The sequence below is a fragment of the Micropterus dolomieu genome, linkage group LG03 (assembly GCF_021292245.1).
Source record: "Micropterus dolomieu isolate WLL.071019.BEF.003 ecotype Adirondacks linkage group LG03, ASM2129224v1, whole genome shotgun sequence".
NCBI classification, from domain to species: Eukaryota; Metazoa; Chordata; class Actinopteri; order Centrarchiformes; family Centrarchidae; genus Micropterus; species Micropterus dolomieu.
This window is the reverse complement of record NC_060152.1, coordinates 19,098,718-19,119,058: the sequence shown is the minus strand read 5'-3', so window position 1 is coordinate 19,119,058 and position 20,341 is coordinate 19,098,718. Positions and strand designations below refer to the sequence as shown.

General features: G+C 42.3%; 3 protein-coding genes and 1 long non-coding RNA gene across 6 annotated transcripts; 3 read left to right on the top strand and 1 right to left on the bottom strand.

Annotated features, from left to right (window-relative positions):
* Positions 1-373: 373 nt before the first annotated feature.
* Positions 374-20,203, bottom strand: LOC123967899. Its single transcript, XR_006824367.1, has 6 exons — positions 19,703-20,203; positions 18,567-19,031; positions 15,672-16,178; positions 15,235-15,442; positions 4,299-4,527; positions 374-610 (listed from the first exon to the last, which is right to left on the bottom strand). It is a non-coding gene; the product is annotated as an uncharacterized LOC123967899 (long non-coding RNA).
* On the top strand, positions 8,494-14,065 carry LOC123967866 (heat shock cognate 71 kDa protein-like). Of its 2 annotated transcripts, XM_046044189.1 has the most exons (9): positions 8,494-8,971; positions 10,341-10,545; positions 10,718-10,923; positions 11,610-11,762; positions 11,835-12,390; positions 12,538-12,740; positions 12,850-13,048; positions 13,180-13,412; positions 13,604-14,065. In XM_046044189.1, exons 2-9 carry the CDS (start codon positions 10,341-10,343, stop codon positions 13,784-13,786), a joined length of 1,938 nt encoding a protein of 645 aa, XP_045900145.1. In that variant the 5' UTR covers positions 8,494-8,971; the 3' UTR covers positions 13,787-14,065. The 2 variants fall into 2 exon arrangements, with proteins under 2 accessions (XP_045900145.1, XP_045900146.1); XM_046044190.1 differs by lacking the exon at positions 8,494-8,971 and having other exon boundaries at positions 10,327-10,545.
* Positions 14,825-17,086, top strand: LOC123967887 (chymotrypsin-like protease CTRL-1). The gene is made up of 7 exons (XM_046044225.1): positions 14,825-14,884; positions 15,018-15,121; positions 15,249-15,328; positions 15,421-15,502; positions 15,660-15,840; positions 16,029-16,159; positions 16,697-17,086. Exons 1-7 carry the CDS (start codon positions 14,839-14,841, stop codon positions 16,856-16,858), a joined length of 786 nt encoding a protein of 261 aa, XP_045900181.1. The 5' UTR covers positions 14,825-14,838; the 3' UTR covers positions 16,859-17,086.
* LOC123967877 (chemerin-like receptor 1) lies at positions 17,883-19,654 on the top strand. 2 transcript variants are annotated; one of them, XM_046044213.1, is made up of 2 exons: positions 17,883-18,787; positions 18,902-19,654. In XM_046044213.1, the coding sequence occupies exons 1-2, from the start codon at positions 17,962-17,964 to the stop codon at positions 19,087-19,089; spliced, it is 1,014 nt and encodes a 337-aa protein (XP_045900169.1). In that variant the 5' UTR covers positions 17,883-17,961; the 3' UTR covers positions 19,090-19,654. The 2 variants fall into 2 exon arrangements, with proteins under 2 accessions (XP_045900169.1, XP_045900168.1); XM_046044212.1 differs by having other exon boundaries at positions 17,890-19,654.
* Positions 20,204-20,341: the final 138 nt, after the last annotated feature.

Sequence of the window (20,341 nt, the reverse complement as noted above, 5' to 3'; positions counted from 1 at the left end):
AGGGGGCGTCTCAGGTTTCCCAAGGGACTGCCTTTCTAAACTTAATGTCTAAAAAGAAATCTATTTGCACGTCTTATAATCAAATATTTTCCACAATCGAACCTCAATGGTCGAACGGTTGTACTGTTCTAGGCATTTGGTAACAGGAAACAATTGTCACATTATTGGTCAGGATATTTATACATTTAACGGCATTTCCGACGAGGGCATGTAATACTTATTTCGTCCACTTGGGGGAGCTCAGGTTACATGAGGAAAGCTTGGATTACATTGCTGAAAATAAAAACACTGCACAAGTAACTTTCTTTTCAGCACTAATATCAACAACGGATAGCAACAACAGTTAACATAACTACTCAAATAGAGGCAAACGTAATCAGGTAACTAAAGATTTAATTAAACTTAATTAAATGCTTTGAGTCTGGAGACTGCAGTCCTTAGCCATTCAAAGTTCGGCTGTCAGGTGCTGATGATGCTGGTGAGGTGGAAGGAGTCAAGCAGAGCAGAGCAGGTGGCAAAACACAACATCTGTGATCAGGTTGATGTCCTTCTAAGGCTACTAATTCTGCTAGTCTTAAAGTAGCAGGTGCCTGCTGTGTTACTTAATCACCTGAAACAAAATAAAGCGGAAAAATAATTTGGGAAGCAAAACAAATATCTTAACAAAATGACAAGTCGTGTGTGAGCATGACCAACATTATTTAACAGAAATTCTTTGATATTCAGAACCATAACCTGCAGTGAGCTTGAGGGTTGTTTAGCTGGTTTAGGCTAACAGTCTCGTCTGAGAGTCTTAGCCCTTTTAAAACAAATTTTATAAAAGAAGTGGCTTTTAGTCCTGAGAGGAACTGTTTTGAGTGGTATTCTATTTCTGCAGTTGCTGCAAGAAGATGCTGCAAGAAGATGTCTGCTCTGGAGCAGGTATTCTTAATTGGTTAAAGGAGCAATAAATTTGGACAGTAACCCCCACTTGTGACTAAGTGGTCAGGTTGAGAGTGGCTCCACCTGGTGGGTGATAAATTGTTGGAAATTCAAGGTAGTTGGTTAAAGACCTCCACTGGTAACTTAGTGGTAGGTTTAAATTGCAACAGGGAGACACAGAATAGTGGTTAGAGCTGTGGGTGGCGGACCGAAGTAAAAAGATACCTGGCTTCCAAGTTCTGTTTTACAAGGCGCGCACGTGAACTCTAATGTGACCTTTTAACCACTAGCAGCTATCGTCCCTAATTGAGGATTTCTGTTAATTATTAATGTATTAGGACGTTATCGTTCACGCTTTGTTCAGTCCAGAACAGGTGAATGTTTGTCTGTGACCACAGAAGGATCGGTCCAGTGGGGAGAGAACTTGCGTGCAAGTCTTCCTGTTCTCTGGCCGTCCTGTTTCCTTAGTGGAACAGATATGTGATGACACACTCTGTCCCCCCTTCGGAGCTTGTTGTGAGACGCGTTTCGGTCGTTATAGACTTTGCATCTTTGTGTGCTGTCTAAATTATTTTGGCCTGCGAGGAAATGTTTATTTCCTCTGGCTGGTTCAGTTAGGGGTTCCCTTCTGTCAAATTGTGTCTTTGACAAGGGAAAAGAAATGCCTCTCCGTTGTAAGGAGGCTCTGTGTGATGGTTTTGCTGGTTGAGACTGGCAGCAAACCTTACAGGTTTTGATGTAGTCTGCTACATCTTTTTGCATGTTTGGCCAATATGCTACTTGTTTAAGTGCATTGTGTGTTGCACTGAACCCTTCGTGGCTTTTGTAAGGTGAGTCATGGGCGTGCATGAGCATCACCCCCCTGTGGCTCTGAGGCACCACGAACGCAGGTGAAGTGCGGGCGTCTGAGACATACGAGAGAATGCCCGTGACGACACGCAAAGAAGAGCGCACCAGGTAAAGGTGTTTCAAGCCAGGGATGGAAGCAAGCTCAGTGTTGGAGACAGGCTCTGCGTCAGAAAGGCAGGAGCGTTTTGCTAATGGCGGGATCAAGAGTTTGAAGCCGAATTAAGTCAGAGTCACCGAGGGAGTCAGGGACTGAGATTTGTGGCGCAGGGGCGGCTGTCACAGGCAAGCCTGCTGCCTGGGCTCCGGTTGCATCGCAAGTCGTAAGGGCGGGATGGGTGGGGAGCAAGTCCGCTTGGGAGTGCTGGGGTGTGTCTTTAACAGCACCCTGTTTGCCTAGTGCTGTAAACTTGGTGTCAAGTTCTGCTGTAGGATGACTATATGTGGTGTCTAACCCCCCTCTCATGCCTTTATGTAAAGTCATGGAGGATGGCTCTGGGGAAGTGTTGACAGAGAAGGCGGTGACAGTTTGTGCACCCATCTGTCTGTGATTGGTCATGTTGCCTGTGGGAACCGAGTCGCTGGTAAGCAGCAAAGAAGAAAGGCTGACAGTAGCCTTTAGGTTCAGTGTGATCCGCTTCCTTAGAGAGGTCAGGAGGCAAGGAAGAAGGCGTGTGCCTCATCTCTGGAGTCCTGAGCTCACAGTCATGAGTGTCGATGCTGATCAGCCAATCCAGTGGAGTGGTTTTTGGGATCAGTGCGTCATTTGAGGTGGTAACCAAAGCACAGAAGCGGGTTTCTCGTTCTGTGATGTGTTCAGACAGTGAGATAGGCAGAGGTCGTTTCACCTGTGCCCAGATCGTCAAGTTCTGAAAGTCAAGCAGTGGCTCAAAGCGGTTAAGGAGGTCTTTGCCAATGAGTAGAGGAATGGCGTCAAATGGTGAGACATACACTGGGTGGATGAGGTCCATGGGACCGATAGACATGTGGATTAATGCCATGGCTGTCAAATTGAGGTTTTCAGGGCCGAGTGGCTGGACCTCAAGGTCACAAGTCTGTAGTTTCAGGTCTTTGTGGGAGCGGGTCACAGCCTGAAGCTGCCTGAAGAGGGCTGATGACATTACAGTGATGTCTGTGGCTGAATCAAGAAGTGCTTCCTGCAGTGTTTTCAAGTGTTACAGGCAGGTAGAGTTTCCGTGAAACTACCCTTTCAGTCAGGTGACACAAGAACTGTTGGGAGGGCGGACTGCCCTGAGTGGCTTTGGACTCTTTGTGAGAGGATTCTCTCTTGAGCCGGACTGTACCACCAGGAGTGTCCTGGAGGGAGTGGTTCTCTCAGTCCATCTGTGTGAGCGTGTCAGTCGTTTTGACAAAGTGTCAGGAGAAGGGGACTTTGGCTTTGCAGCAGCTGCGGCCAAGTGCACTGCCTTCTTATCTTCCTGTTTGGACAGGGTTTGGAGCAGGTGCTTAAGCGCTGTAATTTCCTCCTTACTAAAAGTGGGTGTGTCAGACTCACTTTCAGTGTCATTGCTATTTGTGTCTCTATAGTGGGATCTCTGGAGTTTAGCTCTCTGAGATCGCCTGTCCCAATTGTTTTGGGATTTGTGATGCTCGTGTCCCCCCTTCTGTGAAAAGAGGTGGGTTTCACAGCGGTTGGACATGTACCTGGGCCAATGGGTTTCAGGCCTCAGATGATTTTGGCTCTTGTCAGGCCAAGATGGCTCTGAGTGACGTCGGCCATGCTTATTTTGCTGAGGCAGGCTGCACCTCTGCTTCTGGCTTGGTCTATAATTCTGGGAGGTGATGCTGGTTGACGCAGGTGTTTCAAGACCAGGAGCTCGTTTTGGCTCCACCTGTAGGGAATTGATGCTGAGTGTGAGGACACCATGGGGCTCAGGATGCCTCGTCATGGTGAGTCTCTGCTTTTCAAATCCCTTTGTAGCTAACTCGCATAGCTGTCGACTGGTTTCGGTGCGTGGGCAGGCTGCCACACCCAGATGATGACTGGTAGTGGGGTGGAGGTTTTGGATAAAAAGATATTTGAAGTTTAACTCTTCCTCCATATCTGGCTCATTTTTGGTACCAAAGTACACTTGTCTGAGGCGGTTATAGTACTGCTGAGGAGGTTCTGGCCTCCCTTGCTTAACAGCAAGTGCAGCTGTTAGACCTGATTGTGCTGTCAAGTCAGAATATTCCTCTACCAGTGCCTGGCAGAGCGAGTCATAATCTTGTCTGACATACCTGGGCTAGCGTTCAATAAAGCTGCTGACCTCTCGACTAGATGTCACCTTGATCAGGTAAATCTTGTCGTCAGTGGTGGCAGCAGGGAATTTCCGCAAGTAGTATTCAATATCTTTTAGATAGATACTGGTCTCATTTGAGCCTGTAGACTCAGGCTCGAAGCGTGTTATGTGGCGAGCGATTTTGTCTAAGTCCCTGTCAGAGGGGCTTAAGTCATGGTCAGCAGTTGGCGGCGGATGCAGCCGAGGGGAGTAAGCCGTCTTCACCTGAGTAGGTGGAGGGCTATTTACCTGTCGCTCTGTCATATGATCCTGTGGGATCAGTTGTGGGAGTGGTCGTGGAGACCCTCCTCCTGAGGCTGGCAAAGGGGAGCAAGCCTGGTCTCTCTCTCTGGTGGGAGTGTTTTGTAGGAGGGAGTGTGTTGGGCTGTCTCACATGAGAGCTGGAACTCTCTTCTGGTATCAGTCAACTCCTCTTTGGTTTCCTGCTTTCCTTTAAGTCACTTTGGAAGGTTGGAATCTGAAGAAAAGAAGGATCAAAATCAAATCTATGGACTCAGTTATACAATTTGCTTTAATAAAATTAGAAGTGGACTACAGGTGTTAGCTGGTACAGCAGACCTGAGCCAGTCCGTTGAACAGAGTTTCAGCTAGTGTGTTTACTAGTTGAGAAAAAGGGAATGTCAGGTTGGAGAAAGCTGACTTTCAAGTCAGACTTAAATGACCAAACTGAAAAATCTAATTTAAAAAAGGAAAAATTAAATTAAATCACACTTGGGATTAAAGTTAAATGCTATAGATCAAATCAAAGTTCATGTTACAACTAGCTTGACAATCAAAGCTCAAAGTCCTTAATGATCAAAGTCAAAAAAAAAAAATTGTTTGAGAAAAAAATTTTAATTTTAGAATCACAAGTTCAAAATTGGAAAAATTAAAATTTGAGATTAAAACAATTAAATTTCTAAAATCAAAGTTCAAAGGCAATGAGAATAAACTCAAAGTTCAAAGTTACATTAACAAAAATCCCAGGCTGATTAAAGTGGATTAAATTTAAAAAAAATAAATAAATAAATCAAAGCTGATTAAACTGAAGGTTTTAATTACCCTTTGGTAATTATCAAGTTATCAAAATTCCAATTGCTATAAAAGTCAGAGTCCAAATTACATTTATAATGAATGGGGATTAAAGAAAGCCTCGTTTGAAAGCTATCAATTCAACTTATCAAGCTTAATGTGTGTTTCAGAATTCCAATCAGTCCAAACAACAAAAGGTTAACAAAATTCAAATCAAGATGTTATTCTGTATTTATCTTATTCCTGCAAGGATCAAAAATAGCACTACAGAAAAGGCTTCAAAATGACAAAGTCAAAATCAGGGATATTGCAGCAGTAATGAGAATAAAGCTTTTTATTCAAATACAGCTGGATCAAAATTAGATAAGCGAATCTTTGAATAAAAGATTGCATCAAAATTAATAGAACTACTTTGTTATAAGCAAACACCCAGTAGATCTTTAAAGGTTAGCAGTTATTCAAGGAAAAAGGAGAGCCTGTGCTCTATCCTACACTTAAGGAGTAACACTCCTTATTGATTTAATCTTATAGTCAACACAATGGTTTATGTGTCTCAAGTTAACAAGATCAATCACCAAAGTCTGGTTTAATTCACTCTATTCAAACGCTCATCTCTGCCACTGATGACGCTGAAGTCGATTTAATGCAGAGCATGCAATTTATTCCGCCAGCCAGTAGGGGAGCTGTGGCTCCGCCTAGGGCGCGGCTTATTTCTCAATGTAGAAGAAGAAGCGGCTTCCTCTCTGGTCCTCGGACCCAACAGCTGTTAGCTTCAGGCTAATGCAGTTAGCAAACCGTTGTTGCAGCAACGGCAGTAAATCAAAACACTCACGGACTGGACACCAGTCCCGCTCAAAAATGGGGAAGGGCTCGCTCCTTTGTTTCAATGATTCAGCTTGCTTTCAAGCTTCGATTTAGCGTTAACTTAGCTCGGTAGGTACAACGCTACAGGCTAAACTCGGCGTCTTCACGCCCGTGACTCCACTGCCGGGCAGCTGTATTTGTTGAAGTAGCTAATTTCAACAGGATACCGGAGTTTTGCATATAACATAACAATCCACGGCTCAGCACGTCAGACTGTTATTTATAGCCTCAAACAAATCACATTGGCACAGCGCAACTGTCATCTATCTGCCTCTTATTAGGCCTTAAAATTATCAATATCGGTTAAGTTTCTCTCAACCAAAAGGGCATTTCATCCACTCGTCAGCGGAGATTGTATGTAGCTTTAGCTAAGATTTCTCATCAAATGGGAACGTTACAGGAATGCATTCATTTGAACATTAGCTCGGCCTTCATAGCTCAGCTCACTACAGCTCTGTACTGAACAACAAAGAACGATGGCGCGGCGGCCAAACAAGTTGCACAAAGCATTTCATTTCACAACAAAGAACACGGTCAAAACTCACACACACTTTCATCACTAACGTTAAGTTAAGAGGGAAGACAGGAGAGTTTCTATGGAGCAATTTACTGGGCGATAATTATTTCAGTGGCAAAATTTTGGAGGGAAAAATTTTCTGGGACTCTTTTAATTCTATTATAGTATGTCACAAGGCCTCACACGGGGCACCATTATGTAGCAGACCTAAATTTATTGATGCAATTTAATTGATATCCAATTATGAATTTTAATATTCATAAAATCTAAATTTTCCTCGTTTCAGGGCACCACCGGAGTTGTTATAATCCTAGAGTCTCCGGACCTCTAGGTAGTTTAATAACTATACAATTATTACTAGTGATCAGTTCGCTCAATTATCTTAAATCAATCAGTCAGTCTCATATCTAAAGGGTAAATTCTCTTGGCAGGAACTAGAAATAGGCAACACACACAGCTCTTGATTATATTACAGTGAATTTATTCTCTAACTAATGTGATAAAAAGATGGTTGGATACAGGGAACATAAACATTTGCTGAACAATGAGCCTGGAGGTTCGATTGTGGGAAGCATTTGACTCATACGGCATAGAAGAGCTAATTAAAGTAAACTAATGCTATAATTTAGGAGTTAAAATGGACATTCTCCGGGGTTCTCCATGTCTGATTTATAACGCCTCCTCCGTCTGGCAATTCGGCTGTTTTCAGGTTTCCTTTGTTGTAGCTGGCGAGACCACGTGGCTTGGTCTGAACTCAGTGAAGTTGGCTCGATGAAAAAGGCTTAAAATGGAACTTGGTCGTTCCTGAATTAGTCCAGTGTAACTTAACGGACTGATAATTTTAACAAACAAAAGAAATAAAGAAAATAAAACAAACTGAAGGCAGATCGATGTCGCGGCACTTCAGGTGTGTAGCTTCAGGCGAACAAAAGGCCGATCTCGCTGGCGAGTCTGAGGGCGTTGCCTGGCGAGGCACGCCACGCACGTGCCGAAGCGTCCAGAGGGCCGAGCAGAGTGGAAGAGAGCCAACAGCGAAAAGAAGAGAGCGAGAGGTCGCGTGTCGCTCTTGGTTCCCCAGGGGGCGTCTCAGGTTTCCCAAGGGACTGCCTTTCTAAACTTAATGTCTAAAAAGAAATCTATTTGCACGTCTTATAATCAAATATTTTCCACAATCGAACCTCAATGGTTGAACGGTTGTAGTGTTCTAGGCATTTGGTAACAGGAAACAGTTGTCACATTATTGGTCAGGATATTAAATACATTTAACGGCATTTCCGACGAGGGCATGTAATACTTATTTCGTCCACTTGGGGGAGCTCAGGTTACATGAGGAAAGCTTGGATTACATTAGATGAAGGAGTGTCTTGCTGAAAATAAAAACACTGCACAAGTAACTTTCTTTTCAGCACTAATATCAACAACGGATAGCAACAACAGTTAACATAACTACTCAAATAGAGGCAAACGTAATCAGGTAACTAAAGATTTAATTAAACTTAATTAAATGCTTTGAGTCTGGAGACTGCAGTCCTTAGCCATTCAAAGTTCGGCTGTCCTGGATTGTGTCACTTAGGTGAGACAAGGAGTATCCCTTTGATGTGGTAATAAAACAAAGAATAAGGTCAGTTGCCACGGAAACATGTGTGGGGGGCCAGTTTTGATAGGCTGTTCAGGGAGAGGCCAATGGCTGGTTCGTGTACCTTTGTCAGTTTAACAGTCAGGCCCCGCGTTATCAGCTTTGGAATCAAAAAGGTGCCAGTTTTATGGTCGGGCTAGCACTTAGAGAAAGCAACTTTGACCCCTCCCCTTCTTCTCTGGGGAGGAGACAGGAATTTAGAATAGCTCCAGATTTATTCAATATAAAATGCACAAATCCACACCGTTGTTCACTACACTGCTAACTATTTGTATCTCTAAAGTGAGCTAACAATGTGAGCTATAAACATCTGTTTAAGACAAAGTGCACACTGATTGTCCACATGATTGCAGAAGTAGGCAAAAAAGAATTCAGTTGTGCAGACAGGTCACAATGGTATTTTGAAAAATGTGTAAACTGTATACTGTTGAATGTTCTAGCACTGTGGGTAAGTGAGCATGTGAACAACATTAGTCATGTTCCAGAACTACTTTGTCCCAACAGAGCAATGCTCACCTGATAGTGAAAGCATGTTTGGTTGAGATACCAAATCAAAGCTGTGTCATTTGACTAGTCTAATTTTGCTTTGCTCAACTAGCAGAGGGCTGCAGATGTAACCAGCAAGCTCGCTTTCAAGGAAATCCAGTCAATGAGCAGAAACATGGGCCTAGAACTTTCCTTGGTGGAGTCACCTGACACCCTGATAGGCTCCCTGCACAGTGCTATATACACTGTTGTGTAGAGACACTCGTCCTCTTAGTCCGCCTGCCAGGAGAGGGAAAGGAGTGCTGGAGTCGTGTTGTGTGCTAGGCGAAAACATAGCACCGCTTTAACTCAGTAAACTCTCAAGTCTTGAACGTCTGTCGCCACAAGGTAACCCCTTCTAAATGAAGCATTGCACTCAGCCTGGTTTCATAGTCTGACTTGCTTGCTGCTTTAAAAAGCTAACCGCCAAATGTGAGAGGTTTTGACAAAAAAGAGAGGCTTGCATGGTTTGTGTCAAACAATGGCAGGGCAAGCTGAAGCAGAATCCCTACAACAAATCACACAGTTACCTGACTGTCCAGCAAACTCATTTTAAAGATTAATTTCCATATCACATTACAACCACATCAATTAGATGTGATCTTGCTTCTCCAGAGAAAGCTAGTAAATTGGATCAACTATACATTGTGGCCATGACAAAATCCAATAATAAAGCGCTGCTCCTGTGTTAATCATGTTCCAACAAACTTCTTAAAAACAGCTCATAGCAAGTTTCAGATGAGCAGTGAGGCAACAGCCCTGTCAGCATTTTCTACTCTGTGTTACACAACTGCATAACATGTTAATTCAATAGTTTGTTCTCGCTGAAGCCGTTCCAGGACATTAAAGGAACACAGTTTCCGCTTTCATCCACTACGCATACATGAGAAATATGATTTCTTCTTAATCCCAGCTGTTATGTGTCGTCTTTGTGATTTTATCTGCTTCTAAAAAAAAGCTGGATTTCATGCCTCAGTCTGTTAGTATTATCAAAACACAGTCCAAAGACGTGTGGCAACAAGAGGCCTTTGTTGAGTTCTTTACTAATCAAATATGTTTGTTACTGCACGTCAAAGCTGTAGTTTTCTGTGTGTATTTTTGGTTTTTTAAGCCCTCTGTTAAAATAGGAACCAGGCAAGCTTTGCTCAATTGATAAATTATCTTTAGGTTTAGCCACCTTCCGTTCATTGCCATTTAGATACACTGATACTTATTATAGTAAATGTGAGCTATTTGGAGTCAGCTGTCGGAAAATAGACCCACTGATCACTATTCTAGGATCAGTACATCCTATTTCACCAGCCTGACTGAGACACTGTAGTGTTATGTTGCTGAGGGAGGAATGCAGAGAGGAGCCCTGTGGAGAGGGAATTAAAGAGCAATGTGATAGAGTACAGTCATTTGGTCTCAAGTGTCAGGAGGTGGTTTTAGCCACTATGCCATGCATATCACTCCTCCACTAGCTGAGCCTCACGTAGCCGTGCATCTGAACTTATGGAAAATAACAGGTACAGTCAGTAGGTTTACGTGGTTGTTCTATGTAGGTGTATATACACACAAGAAAACATATGCGTGAAGTCCAAGTACAAAACACTCACAATCACAAATATCAGAATGAATGTAAATCCTTTATTCAGTGTTGATGAATACATGTTCTAATCTGGGATTACTGTCCAAAATAAAAAGGTACAATTACTCACACATTTCTTTTATCTAGATGTCTAAAGGACCAGCAGTAGGCATTGATCTGGGCACCACATATTCCTGCGTGGGCATCTTCCAGCATGGCAAAGTGGAGATCATTGCCAATGATCAAGGAAACAGGACCACGCCCAGCTATGTGGCCTTCACAGACACTGAGAGACTGATAGGAGATGCTGCCAAGAACCAGGTGGCCATGAACCCAGCCAACACTGTATTCGGTAAGGACTGCAACACCCATAAGACAACAAGCTGGCTCAGAAACAGTGAACCGAAATTCTTATTCTCATTCTCCTCACTGTGTTTATGACTAATCCTTTAGAAGAAGAAAACAAAATACTATTTGTTAAACTGTATTGACACTGACTTTTTTTTCTCTTAAATCTCCTTTAGATGCTAAACGTCTGATTGGTCGTAAATTTGACGATCCTGTGGTGCAGTCAGACATGAAGCACTGGCCCTTCAAGGTTGTGAATGACTCATCCAAACCCAAGGTGGAGGTTGAATACAAGGGCGAGATCAAGAACTTCTACCCTGAGGAGATTTCCTCAATGGTCCTCACCAAGATGAAGGAGATCTCTGAGGCTTATCTCGGCAAGGTTAATGACCATGAGTGTATAACACCCAAAGAGAAACTTATTTATTTTCAGTAAGCCCCAAAATGTTTGCCCAGAGCTCTAGGGTCAGCAACTTAAATAAAGAAATAGACAGGGAGGACCCCACCCTTTTCTCAAACAATCATTGGCTATCAGAACTTGATAATCACATTGATTATCTTTCACAATACTTTTCATTTTTATGGGTAGATGGTCCTTCTGTCTAGTAGTTGCAACACCCCTTTGCCTCAGTTCACAAACAATTCTCCAAATAAGGTAATAAAACATATCATGCAGGTCTCTATAACTCATGTTAGTATAATCATTTAAATTTCCAATTCATAAACACGTCTTAAACAAAACAGATGAACATTCCTTCTCTTACATAATCTTAAATGCATGCACAAATGAAACTCTGTTTTAATGCATCACTCCAAATGAAGAATAGGCCATTTGAAAATCTCACCTTGGGCGCCAACATTCCCAGGGCCTGCCCTGTATCTATCTATCTATCTATCTATCTGTCTATCTATCTTTACTCTGTCTCAAAAGACATTATGAGAAAAAGTCTCAGTGACTTGCAGCCTCTAACCATAGTTTTTCATATTTGCAATGTGCATGCTGATTTAAAAATGCTGAATAGCTAAAACAAACACTATAATTGACTCAAGTTCTTACTGTCTTTACAGCCTGTGACCAATGCAGTTATCACAGTTCCTGCTTACTTCAATGACTCCCAGCGTCAAGCCACCAAAGATGCTGGAACCATCTCCGGGCTTAATGTGCAGCGCATCATCAATGAGCCTACTGCTGCAGCCATTGCCTATGGCCTGGACAAAAAAGTTACTATCTAATAAAATGCAAAACTTAAGCTATTTTATGTTTCTATTAGTAATTCTTACCATTTATTTTAGGTTGGCGGTGAACGTAATGTCCTTATATTTGACCTTGGAGGTGGTACGTTTGATGTGTCAATCCTGACCATTGAAGATGGTATCTTTGAGGTCAAGGCCACAGCTGGTGACACTCACTTGGGCGGTGAGGACTTTGACAACCGCATGGTTAACCACTTCATTGCTGAGTTCAAGCGAAAGTTCAAAAAGGAAATCAACAACAACAAGCGAGCTGTTCGTCGCCTGCGCACAGCCTGCGAGCGTGCCAAGCGCACCCTTTCCAGCAGCACCCAGGCCAGCATTGAGATTGATTCCCTCTATGAAGGAACAGATTTCTACACTTCTATCACCAGGGCCCGTTTTGAAGAGCTCAATGCAGACCTGTTCCGTGGAACCCTCGAGCCTGTGGAGAAGGCCCTGAGGGATGCCAAGATGGACAAGACCCAGATCCATGACATTGTCCTGGTGGGTGGCTCCACACGTATCCCCAAGATTCAAAAGCTGCTGCAGGACCTCTTCAATGGCCGTGACCTCAATAAGAGCATCAACCCTGATGAGGCTGTGGCCTATGGTGCAGGTGGGTATCTGTACAGCATTTAGGTTAATACTCTAGTCATATTAGTATTGTAGTATAAAAGCTGTTGTTCAGTAGCAATTGTGTGATTTATATAAAAGCTGTCTTGTCATTATGACAATAGTTTCACCATATGGACACTCTTCACAGCTGTGCAGGCAGCCATCTTGGCTGGTGATAAGTCTGAGAATGTACAGGACCTGCTCCTGCTGGATGTCACGCCCCTGTCCCTGGGAATTGAAACTGCTGGAGGAGTAATGACTGTCCTTATCAAAAGGAACACCACCATCCCCACCAAGCAAACCCAGACCTTTACTACCTATTCAGACAACCAACCTGGTGTGCTCATTCAGGTAGAGCAACCTTGAAGTAAAGCACTTCACTCTCAGTTGCCCCTGTGTATTACAATAACTGAAAATGTTCACTGATGCATCAGAATTTGATTCGAGTAATTGTTTTCAGGTTTATGAAGGTGAGAGAGCTATGACCAAGGACAATAATATCCTGGGAAAGTTTGAGCTGACCGGTATTCCACCTGCTCCCAGAGGTGTTCCTCAGATTGAGGTGACCTTTGACATTGATGCCAATGGCATTCTAAATGTGTCTGCAGTGGACAAAAGCACTGGGAAGGAGAACAAGATCACTATCACCAATGACAAAGGTAGATGACCACATTAAATCCATCTTAAAAGCTAAGGTTTCTGAAAAGCTGAAAGAATGCTACACATAAATATTATAATAAAGTAAATATTGCACAGGAGGTACAGAGCTTTGTATTTCATCCTCCCATAGGGCGGCTGAGCAAGGAGGACATTGAGGCCATGGTGCAAGAGGCAGAGCGTTTCAGGGCTGAGGACGAGGCCCAGAGAGACAAGGTCACAGCCAAGAACTCCCTCGAGTCTCTGGCCTTCAACATGAAGAGCACTGTGGAGGACGAGAAGCTCCAAGACAAGATCAGCCCTGAGGACAAAAAGACCATCGTAGACAAATGCAATGAAGTCATTGCCTGGCTGGACAGGAACCAGGTAAAAAAAAAAGAAAAGAAAAAGATCGAGTGAACAATGAGTCTTGATGAGAGACATACAGGTTCCTCTCCTTTGGCTTACAAAGTGAAAGCAGATCGGTAGCCCACTAAATGCTCACATCCTGTAAACAACGAGAAGCAAGTTCCCCACTTCTCTGTCAAAATTAATTCTTTGTTTCTTCTGTTACCCAGACTGCAGAGAAGGATGAGTACGATCACCAGCAGAAGGAACTAGAAAAGGTGTGCAACCCCATCCTCTCCAAGCTATACCAGGGGGGGATGCCGGGAGGGATGCCTGGAGGAATGCCTGGTGGCTTCCCTGGTGGAGCTGGAGGCGGCTCCTCCTCAGGACCAACTATTGAGGAGGTCGACTGAGCACTGCAGACAGTGTCTTTATCTCAGATCCCAACATACGCTGCTATTTACTTAGCCAGAATACACATTCAACAAACATCAGGCCACAGGCTTATTTTGCTTACAGCTAAATTCTTGCCATAATCTTTGTTTACAACATTTAATAAATCTAAGCAACTAAATCTGACACTTGCATACAGTTACAATATTCAGTCACATAAGACAAAAGTCTGTTGTCTTTGTATTTATATCTCCATTGATGTGCTGCATGGGGGATAAAAAGTAATCTCTTTATCTATGTCTATTTCTAAACATTAAATCAATAAAGATCACCAATGGGACTCTGATTTGCAAAATGTACTGTTTTTTGTGATTTATAGTTTTTAATACCAACGCCAGTTACGTTTCTGAATAGCTCTACAGTATACCTATACAATATATTCATTAGTGCATAAAATCAGTATGCACTGGGGCTCTCAACTTGCAGCTGCTGAAACTTGTAGATAAAACTGCTAAAAACAACCACAAAGGTTCTGATCAATATCTTTTGTCCTGTATATTAGCTAGTCTTCCACACAGGAAATACTTTTGATGCTTGAAAAAGATAAAAAAAAAAAGGTGCTGTTGTTTGTCAAAGATGATTAAGACTTTATCTACAGTATTTGCTACTTCTTGTTTCCACTGATGTGTGAGATGTGAAACAAGAATGCAAGCCAAGTCATACACAGGTTAACATACTGATTGCAGTGCAGATGTAAATGTTAAATTACAGAAAACAGGTTTTATAATTCCGCAACATTTATCGCTAAAAGCCATTACCCATTTGGCACAAAAACACAACAAACACAAGATTAAGCCTTAGTGGATGAATGCGTTGGTTAAGTCGTCACAGGTGCTTATCACCAGATGTTCTCTTCCCAGTCCCACCACAGCCATTGGTGTGTGTGAGTGTATGTGTGAGGCAAGTGCCACACATGGAACTCAAGGTCAAGAGTGTGCGATACACATATAAAAGCCAGTGTCCCACACTGCTAAGACTACTCAGGGATGTGAATCACAGCCGAGAAATAACCATGTTCTTGCTTGTCAGTTGTTTTGCTCTTGTGGTCTCTGCACTGGGTGAGTCATTTTTTTGTGATTGTGGGTATCATTGTGGGTATCATTCTCAATATTTGGTACGCCAATGAAAGTGTAAACACAGTAATACACGGCACACTTCCACAAGCAGATAATTTTTCAATTGTGGCCTCAGGGTGTGGAGTACCTGCTATCAAGCCTCAAGTGAGCGGATACAACAAAATTGTAAATGGGCAGAACGCCGTGTCTGGGTCCTGGCCCTGGCAGGTTTCGCTTCAGGTAGCCTATACTAGTAATATAGTCTCCAAATCCACTGTAGTTTTGCTCCAATCCCAACCCCTTGTGTAATTCAGATTAAAAAATTTAATTTAGAAAATATTGTAAATATTTACCTTCTCACTCCTAGGATGGTAGGGGATTCCACTTCTGTGGAGGATCCCTGATCAGCCAGTACTGGGTTGTCACTGCTGCTCACTGCCGTGTGTCGTAAGCAATTCTGATCAGTTCCAAATCCACAAGAAAAATGTACATATTGCTATGTCTGTGACCACTCTCCTGTCTGTTTTTATTCTCTCCAGTGCTGGAAACCACCGTGTTATCCTGGGAGAATATGATCGTCAGTCAAACATTGAGCAACTTCAGGTCAAGACAATTTCCAGGGTAAGCAACACTATAGCACATAAAGGCTTTCTTTTCTTTCTAAAAATGTAAAACTCATTTAGTTTAGATTTAGTACTTTCCTGGGTAGATGTGTCACTGGAATGCAATGATGCAATGATCACATTTGCTTATGACTTATGTTCACCTTTACATCCAGGCCATCACTCACCCCTACTACAACGCCCAAAACTTCAACAATGACATCACGCTTCTGAAGCTGTCATCCCCAGTTCAGATGAATCCCCGTGTGTCCCCTGTGTGCCTGGCCAACTCCAACACCACCCCCCCCTCTGGCTCCATGTGTGTCACCACTGGGTGGGGCAAGACGGGCCAAACCTGTGAGTGAGCGACTGCTTTCAAAGTCTTACATGCAGGGTACATTTACAAACAGTGATAAACTCACACAGATATGAACAGTTCCATTTCCACAAAGGAAAAATATAAAGGCAATGCTAAATATCCACCATACTTCCCTAAGAAACATTTGTCCAGCTGGACCTCACATCCATTTCTTCTTCATTCTCAGCAACCCCCCGCTACCTCCAGCAGACTGCGCTGCCTCTGCTCAGCCCTGCTCAGTGCAAGCAGTACTGGGGTAGTAACAGAATCTCTGATGCCATGATCTGTGCTGGTGCTTCTGGAGTTTCCTCCTGTCAGGTAACAACCATTTCCAAGCCTGAAATACAAATTTACAAGAAAAATTAGTTAACACTGATATTAAAATGTTCGATTTCCAAGCACTAGCTACTGATTATGGTTTGATAACAACTGATAAGTGATTAATAAACCATTACAAGCATATATTAAATCATTTTAAGTAATGATATATATAATGACAATGATTTTCAAATATTAGCCTATACACATAATGTCCAAATTGATAATGAATAGTTCAATATTTGCCGAACATGTAAAAGCAATCTTTGATGTCTGAGCTGGTACTTTAGCAACTAGTCATATTTAAAGTATTCTTACTCAACAATGAAGTTCCTGCTGCATATCCGTTTTCCTGTTTTATTAACTAATTTCAACTAAGGGCAGGTCAGCCCACATCCTGTGTAAAGCTGTGCAGAAGTCCCCTCATCCCTGCATCACTATCAAACAGTATCAAGAGCTAGAAAAAATCCCGTTATTAGCTATTACATGACCCATGCACTGTGAGGTTATTAGAAAAACCTGTTTCTCTCCTTCTAGGGTGACTCTGGTGGCCCTCTGGTCTGTCAGAATGGAGGAGCGTGGTACCTTGTGGGTATTGTGTCCTGGGGAACCTCTAACTGCAACGTGCGCACCCCTGCCGTGTACGCTCGTGTGTCCTACCTGCGCAGCTGGATCGACCAGACTGTTGCGTCCAACTAACTTGCAATCACACACAAAATCTGCAATGCACATGTGCCTACATGTTTTCCCTCACTTCATCATCCTGCTCCTCACTGTGATCAATGAGTGATTCTATACAGCATCAATATTAGCTGTCAGAATGATGGAACTATTTCTATTGACTTTGAATGGTAGCAGCCACTCACTGTTCTGCTATGTTTGGTGCATGACTGAGAAATCATGAATAAAATATAACTCTTATGAACACTTGTGTTTACATTGAAGTCAGCCTGATAGACTGGAGTGTTAAGCATACTGTGTGTGTGTGTGTGTGTGTGTGTGTGTGTGTGTGTGTGTGTGTGTGTGTGTGTGTGTTTGGGTGGTCTGGATGGACCTCGTGAAAGAGGTGAACTGTATAACATACAACAAACAAGCATTTAAGATAAAGATAAAAATACAAATGGATAGAGGTTTAAGATGTTTTTAGTTAATTCCAATAATCAAAAGGGTTTGAAAAATAATTAATTTTCACACACAACAGCTTTACAATAAATACAACCCTTGCAAAGCTTATTTCATCTTTTGCTGAGACCGCATGCTGCTTTGTTGAATAGCATATTCTATTTTTTTTTTTTTTTACACTCACTGTGCATCACTTACTTCTTGTAAAGCCATGACAGCAGCACAAAGCACTGTCTCATTGGCAGTTGCATGAAGTGAGGAGGAGTAATCAGAGAGAGAGAATAAGTAAAGGCAGAAGCAGATACAGATCAACTTTCGTTGCACCAGCAAAATGACTACTGGTAAGAGCCTTTAAACATATTATTGTATTGTTTTAAATTGCATTAACAGAAAGGTGGTCTACCATCATTTCTTTCTAAACTGATGTAACATGGGTATGCTTAAACCTACTTACACATTTCTGACCACAATATAAGTTGAGTGAAATGAGTGGAAAAGTGAAGTTGCAACTTCAGTACGTATTTAGCAAGTATTCTGCAACTACTTCACCCTGTCTTGTCCCAGAGCCTCTGTTGCATAGACCATGTGCCAGGACAAGGTTAAAAAAAAACAGTTCATTTTCAATATAAAAGTTACCAAAATCTGTTTTCTCAGTGCATATTGCAGAATGTGTTGAAGGAATGCCTGTAACAACACGTTTTAATTTTTCTTCTTCAGATAACCATACAGCTGTAGATAACAGTACACTTGTGGCTGAACCAGAGAGTGGGACTGTCAGAAGGGTGATTTTTTTAGCCTCCTTGATCATCTACTGTGTGATATTTTTGGCCGGGACAGTGGGCAATGGTCTAGTCATCTACGTGACAGGCTTCAGGATGAAGAGAACAGTCAACACCGTTTGGTTTCTCAACTTGGCCCTGGCTGACTTCCTCTTTACGGCCTTCCTAATTTTCTCCATCATTAGTCTTTCTCAGGATCACCATTGGCATTTCGGAGATTTCATGTGCAAACTCAACACCTTAGTGACAGTGGTCAACATGTTTGCCAGTATCTTTCTTCTGACAGCCATAAGTCTGGATCGTTGCCTGTCAAGCTGGGTGGTGGTGTGGGCACAAAACAAGCGCACCGTCCGCAAGGCTCAGCTCATCTGTGCTGTCATCTGGATGACTGCTTTGGTCTGCAGCACCCCTTACGCAACTTTCCGTGATCTTCAGTTGCACGAAAACAGCACTTACTGTAGTTATCCTCGTACAGATACTTTTCAAGAGCAATATCGGATTCTCACCATTTTTCGCTTTGTTGTGGGCTTCCTCATTCCATTCCTGGTAATATCTGTATGTTATGTGGCCATAAGTGTTCGTGCAGGTCGCCTGCAGAGGACCAGCAAAAAGAGACCTCGCCGAATAGTTTTCTCTATCATTTTTGCATTCTTCATCTGCTGGCTGCCCTTCCATGTTGTGCAGTTCATACACCTAAGCGTTATGTCGGAGAATATTAGAATCGGAGGTACTCTGACATTGTGTCTGGCTTTTATGAACAGCTGCCTGAACCCCATTCTCTATGTTTTCATGTGTGATGAATTCCAGAGGAAGCTCAAGCAGTCCATATGCTTTGTCCTAGAGAGCGCCCTGGCAGAGGACCACTTGTCGTTTATGTCTTCTCGCTCCTTGTCGTCACACTTTTCCCGGATTACCCGGAGGTCCGACTCTGTTGCACCTTTCGAAGGGAAGGACAGATCCGCTTCCTTAACCTTCACAGAAAGCAAAGCGGTCACCGCTGAGGAGAGAGAGACGCTGAGCACTGATTAAGACCTCCACATCTGCCGGACAATGCAAATATAATGAATCCAACTTTTAAAATAAACAAACAAAAAAGCTTGTAATCAATAGTGAGAAAAGTATAGGATGAATTGAAAATGACATGTTAAATTGACATCTATTATAGAAATTAGCAGAATATTCGCTGTGATTTACTTATGAACAGCTGTTTTCACTTGTAAGACATCCCCCATGGCACCTTTTTCTTACTAGTACATGCAGTTTGATGACATGACATAGCTCCCAATATGTTTTAGGTCTTACACCTGTGTGGGTGGACTTAACATGTAAATATTAAATGTCTTTGTGTAACACTGAATGTAAAACATTTAAAACAAATTATTTTGTACCAACTATAACCTTCAAAACTTGTGATATGGAAATGTATATAAATCACCTGACAAAGAGACCAATGTCATGTTTGCTTGTAAGCTTTTGATGCTTCATATTTGACAGGCTTATTATCCATAGCAGCATCCATGATCCCGTCATACAAGACTGAACTTTTATAATTGAGCTTTATGCACTTCAATACCGTGAATAAAAAAAAACTTGATGAGCTATTCTCTTCCTTCTACATCACAAACACGAGTACACTACTCACCAGATGGTGTTTTATCTTACAGGATACCACAATGCTATTTGCTCTATGCTCGACCTGTTGTTTTTGCAAAATCAAACATACTGTTAGTCAAACCACTGAATTGAAAGCACACCACAATTCAGAATGATCCGTTTCAAATACAAAAAACTGGGGGGAAGAATCCAACCGGTCTGTCTCACAGCATTTTAGTTCCTTATATATCTCTGAAAACATTAACTTGTAGCCCTTCTTAGTATGCTGTCAAGGAATGTGACTTTCCAGCACTTAGTTCTTAGTCATTTACTATCTTGATGCAAATACGTAACTTTGTATGCTTTCCTCAGTTGAGCATTTAGAAGGCTGTGCTATCAAAACAGCACTGACTTCCTCCATTAGGCATTACTAAAACTGGTATGAATTACATGAAAAATCCAGTGAAAACAAAAAAGTTCTAATAAATGTAGTCTTTGCAACTTTCCAATTTCACATTCCTAATATAATTTTTCACCAATAATTAAGGTGCATTATAAGTGAGGCAACAGTATATTCCCTACCAGGGACTAATTCAGCAGATTATTAACACTTGCTGGCTGCACTTTAGTTCTGCTATCTAGTCAGCTACATTACAAGATTATCCCTTTCAGGATGGGATGTCATTTC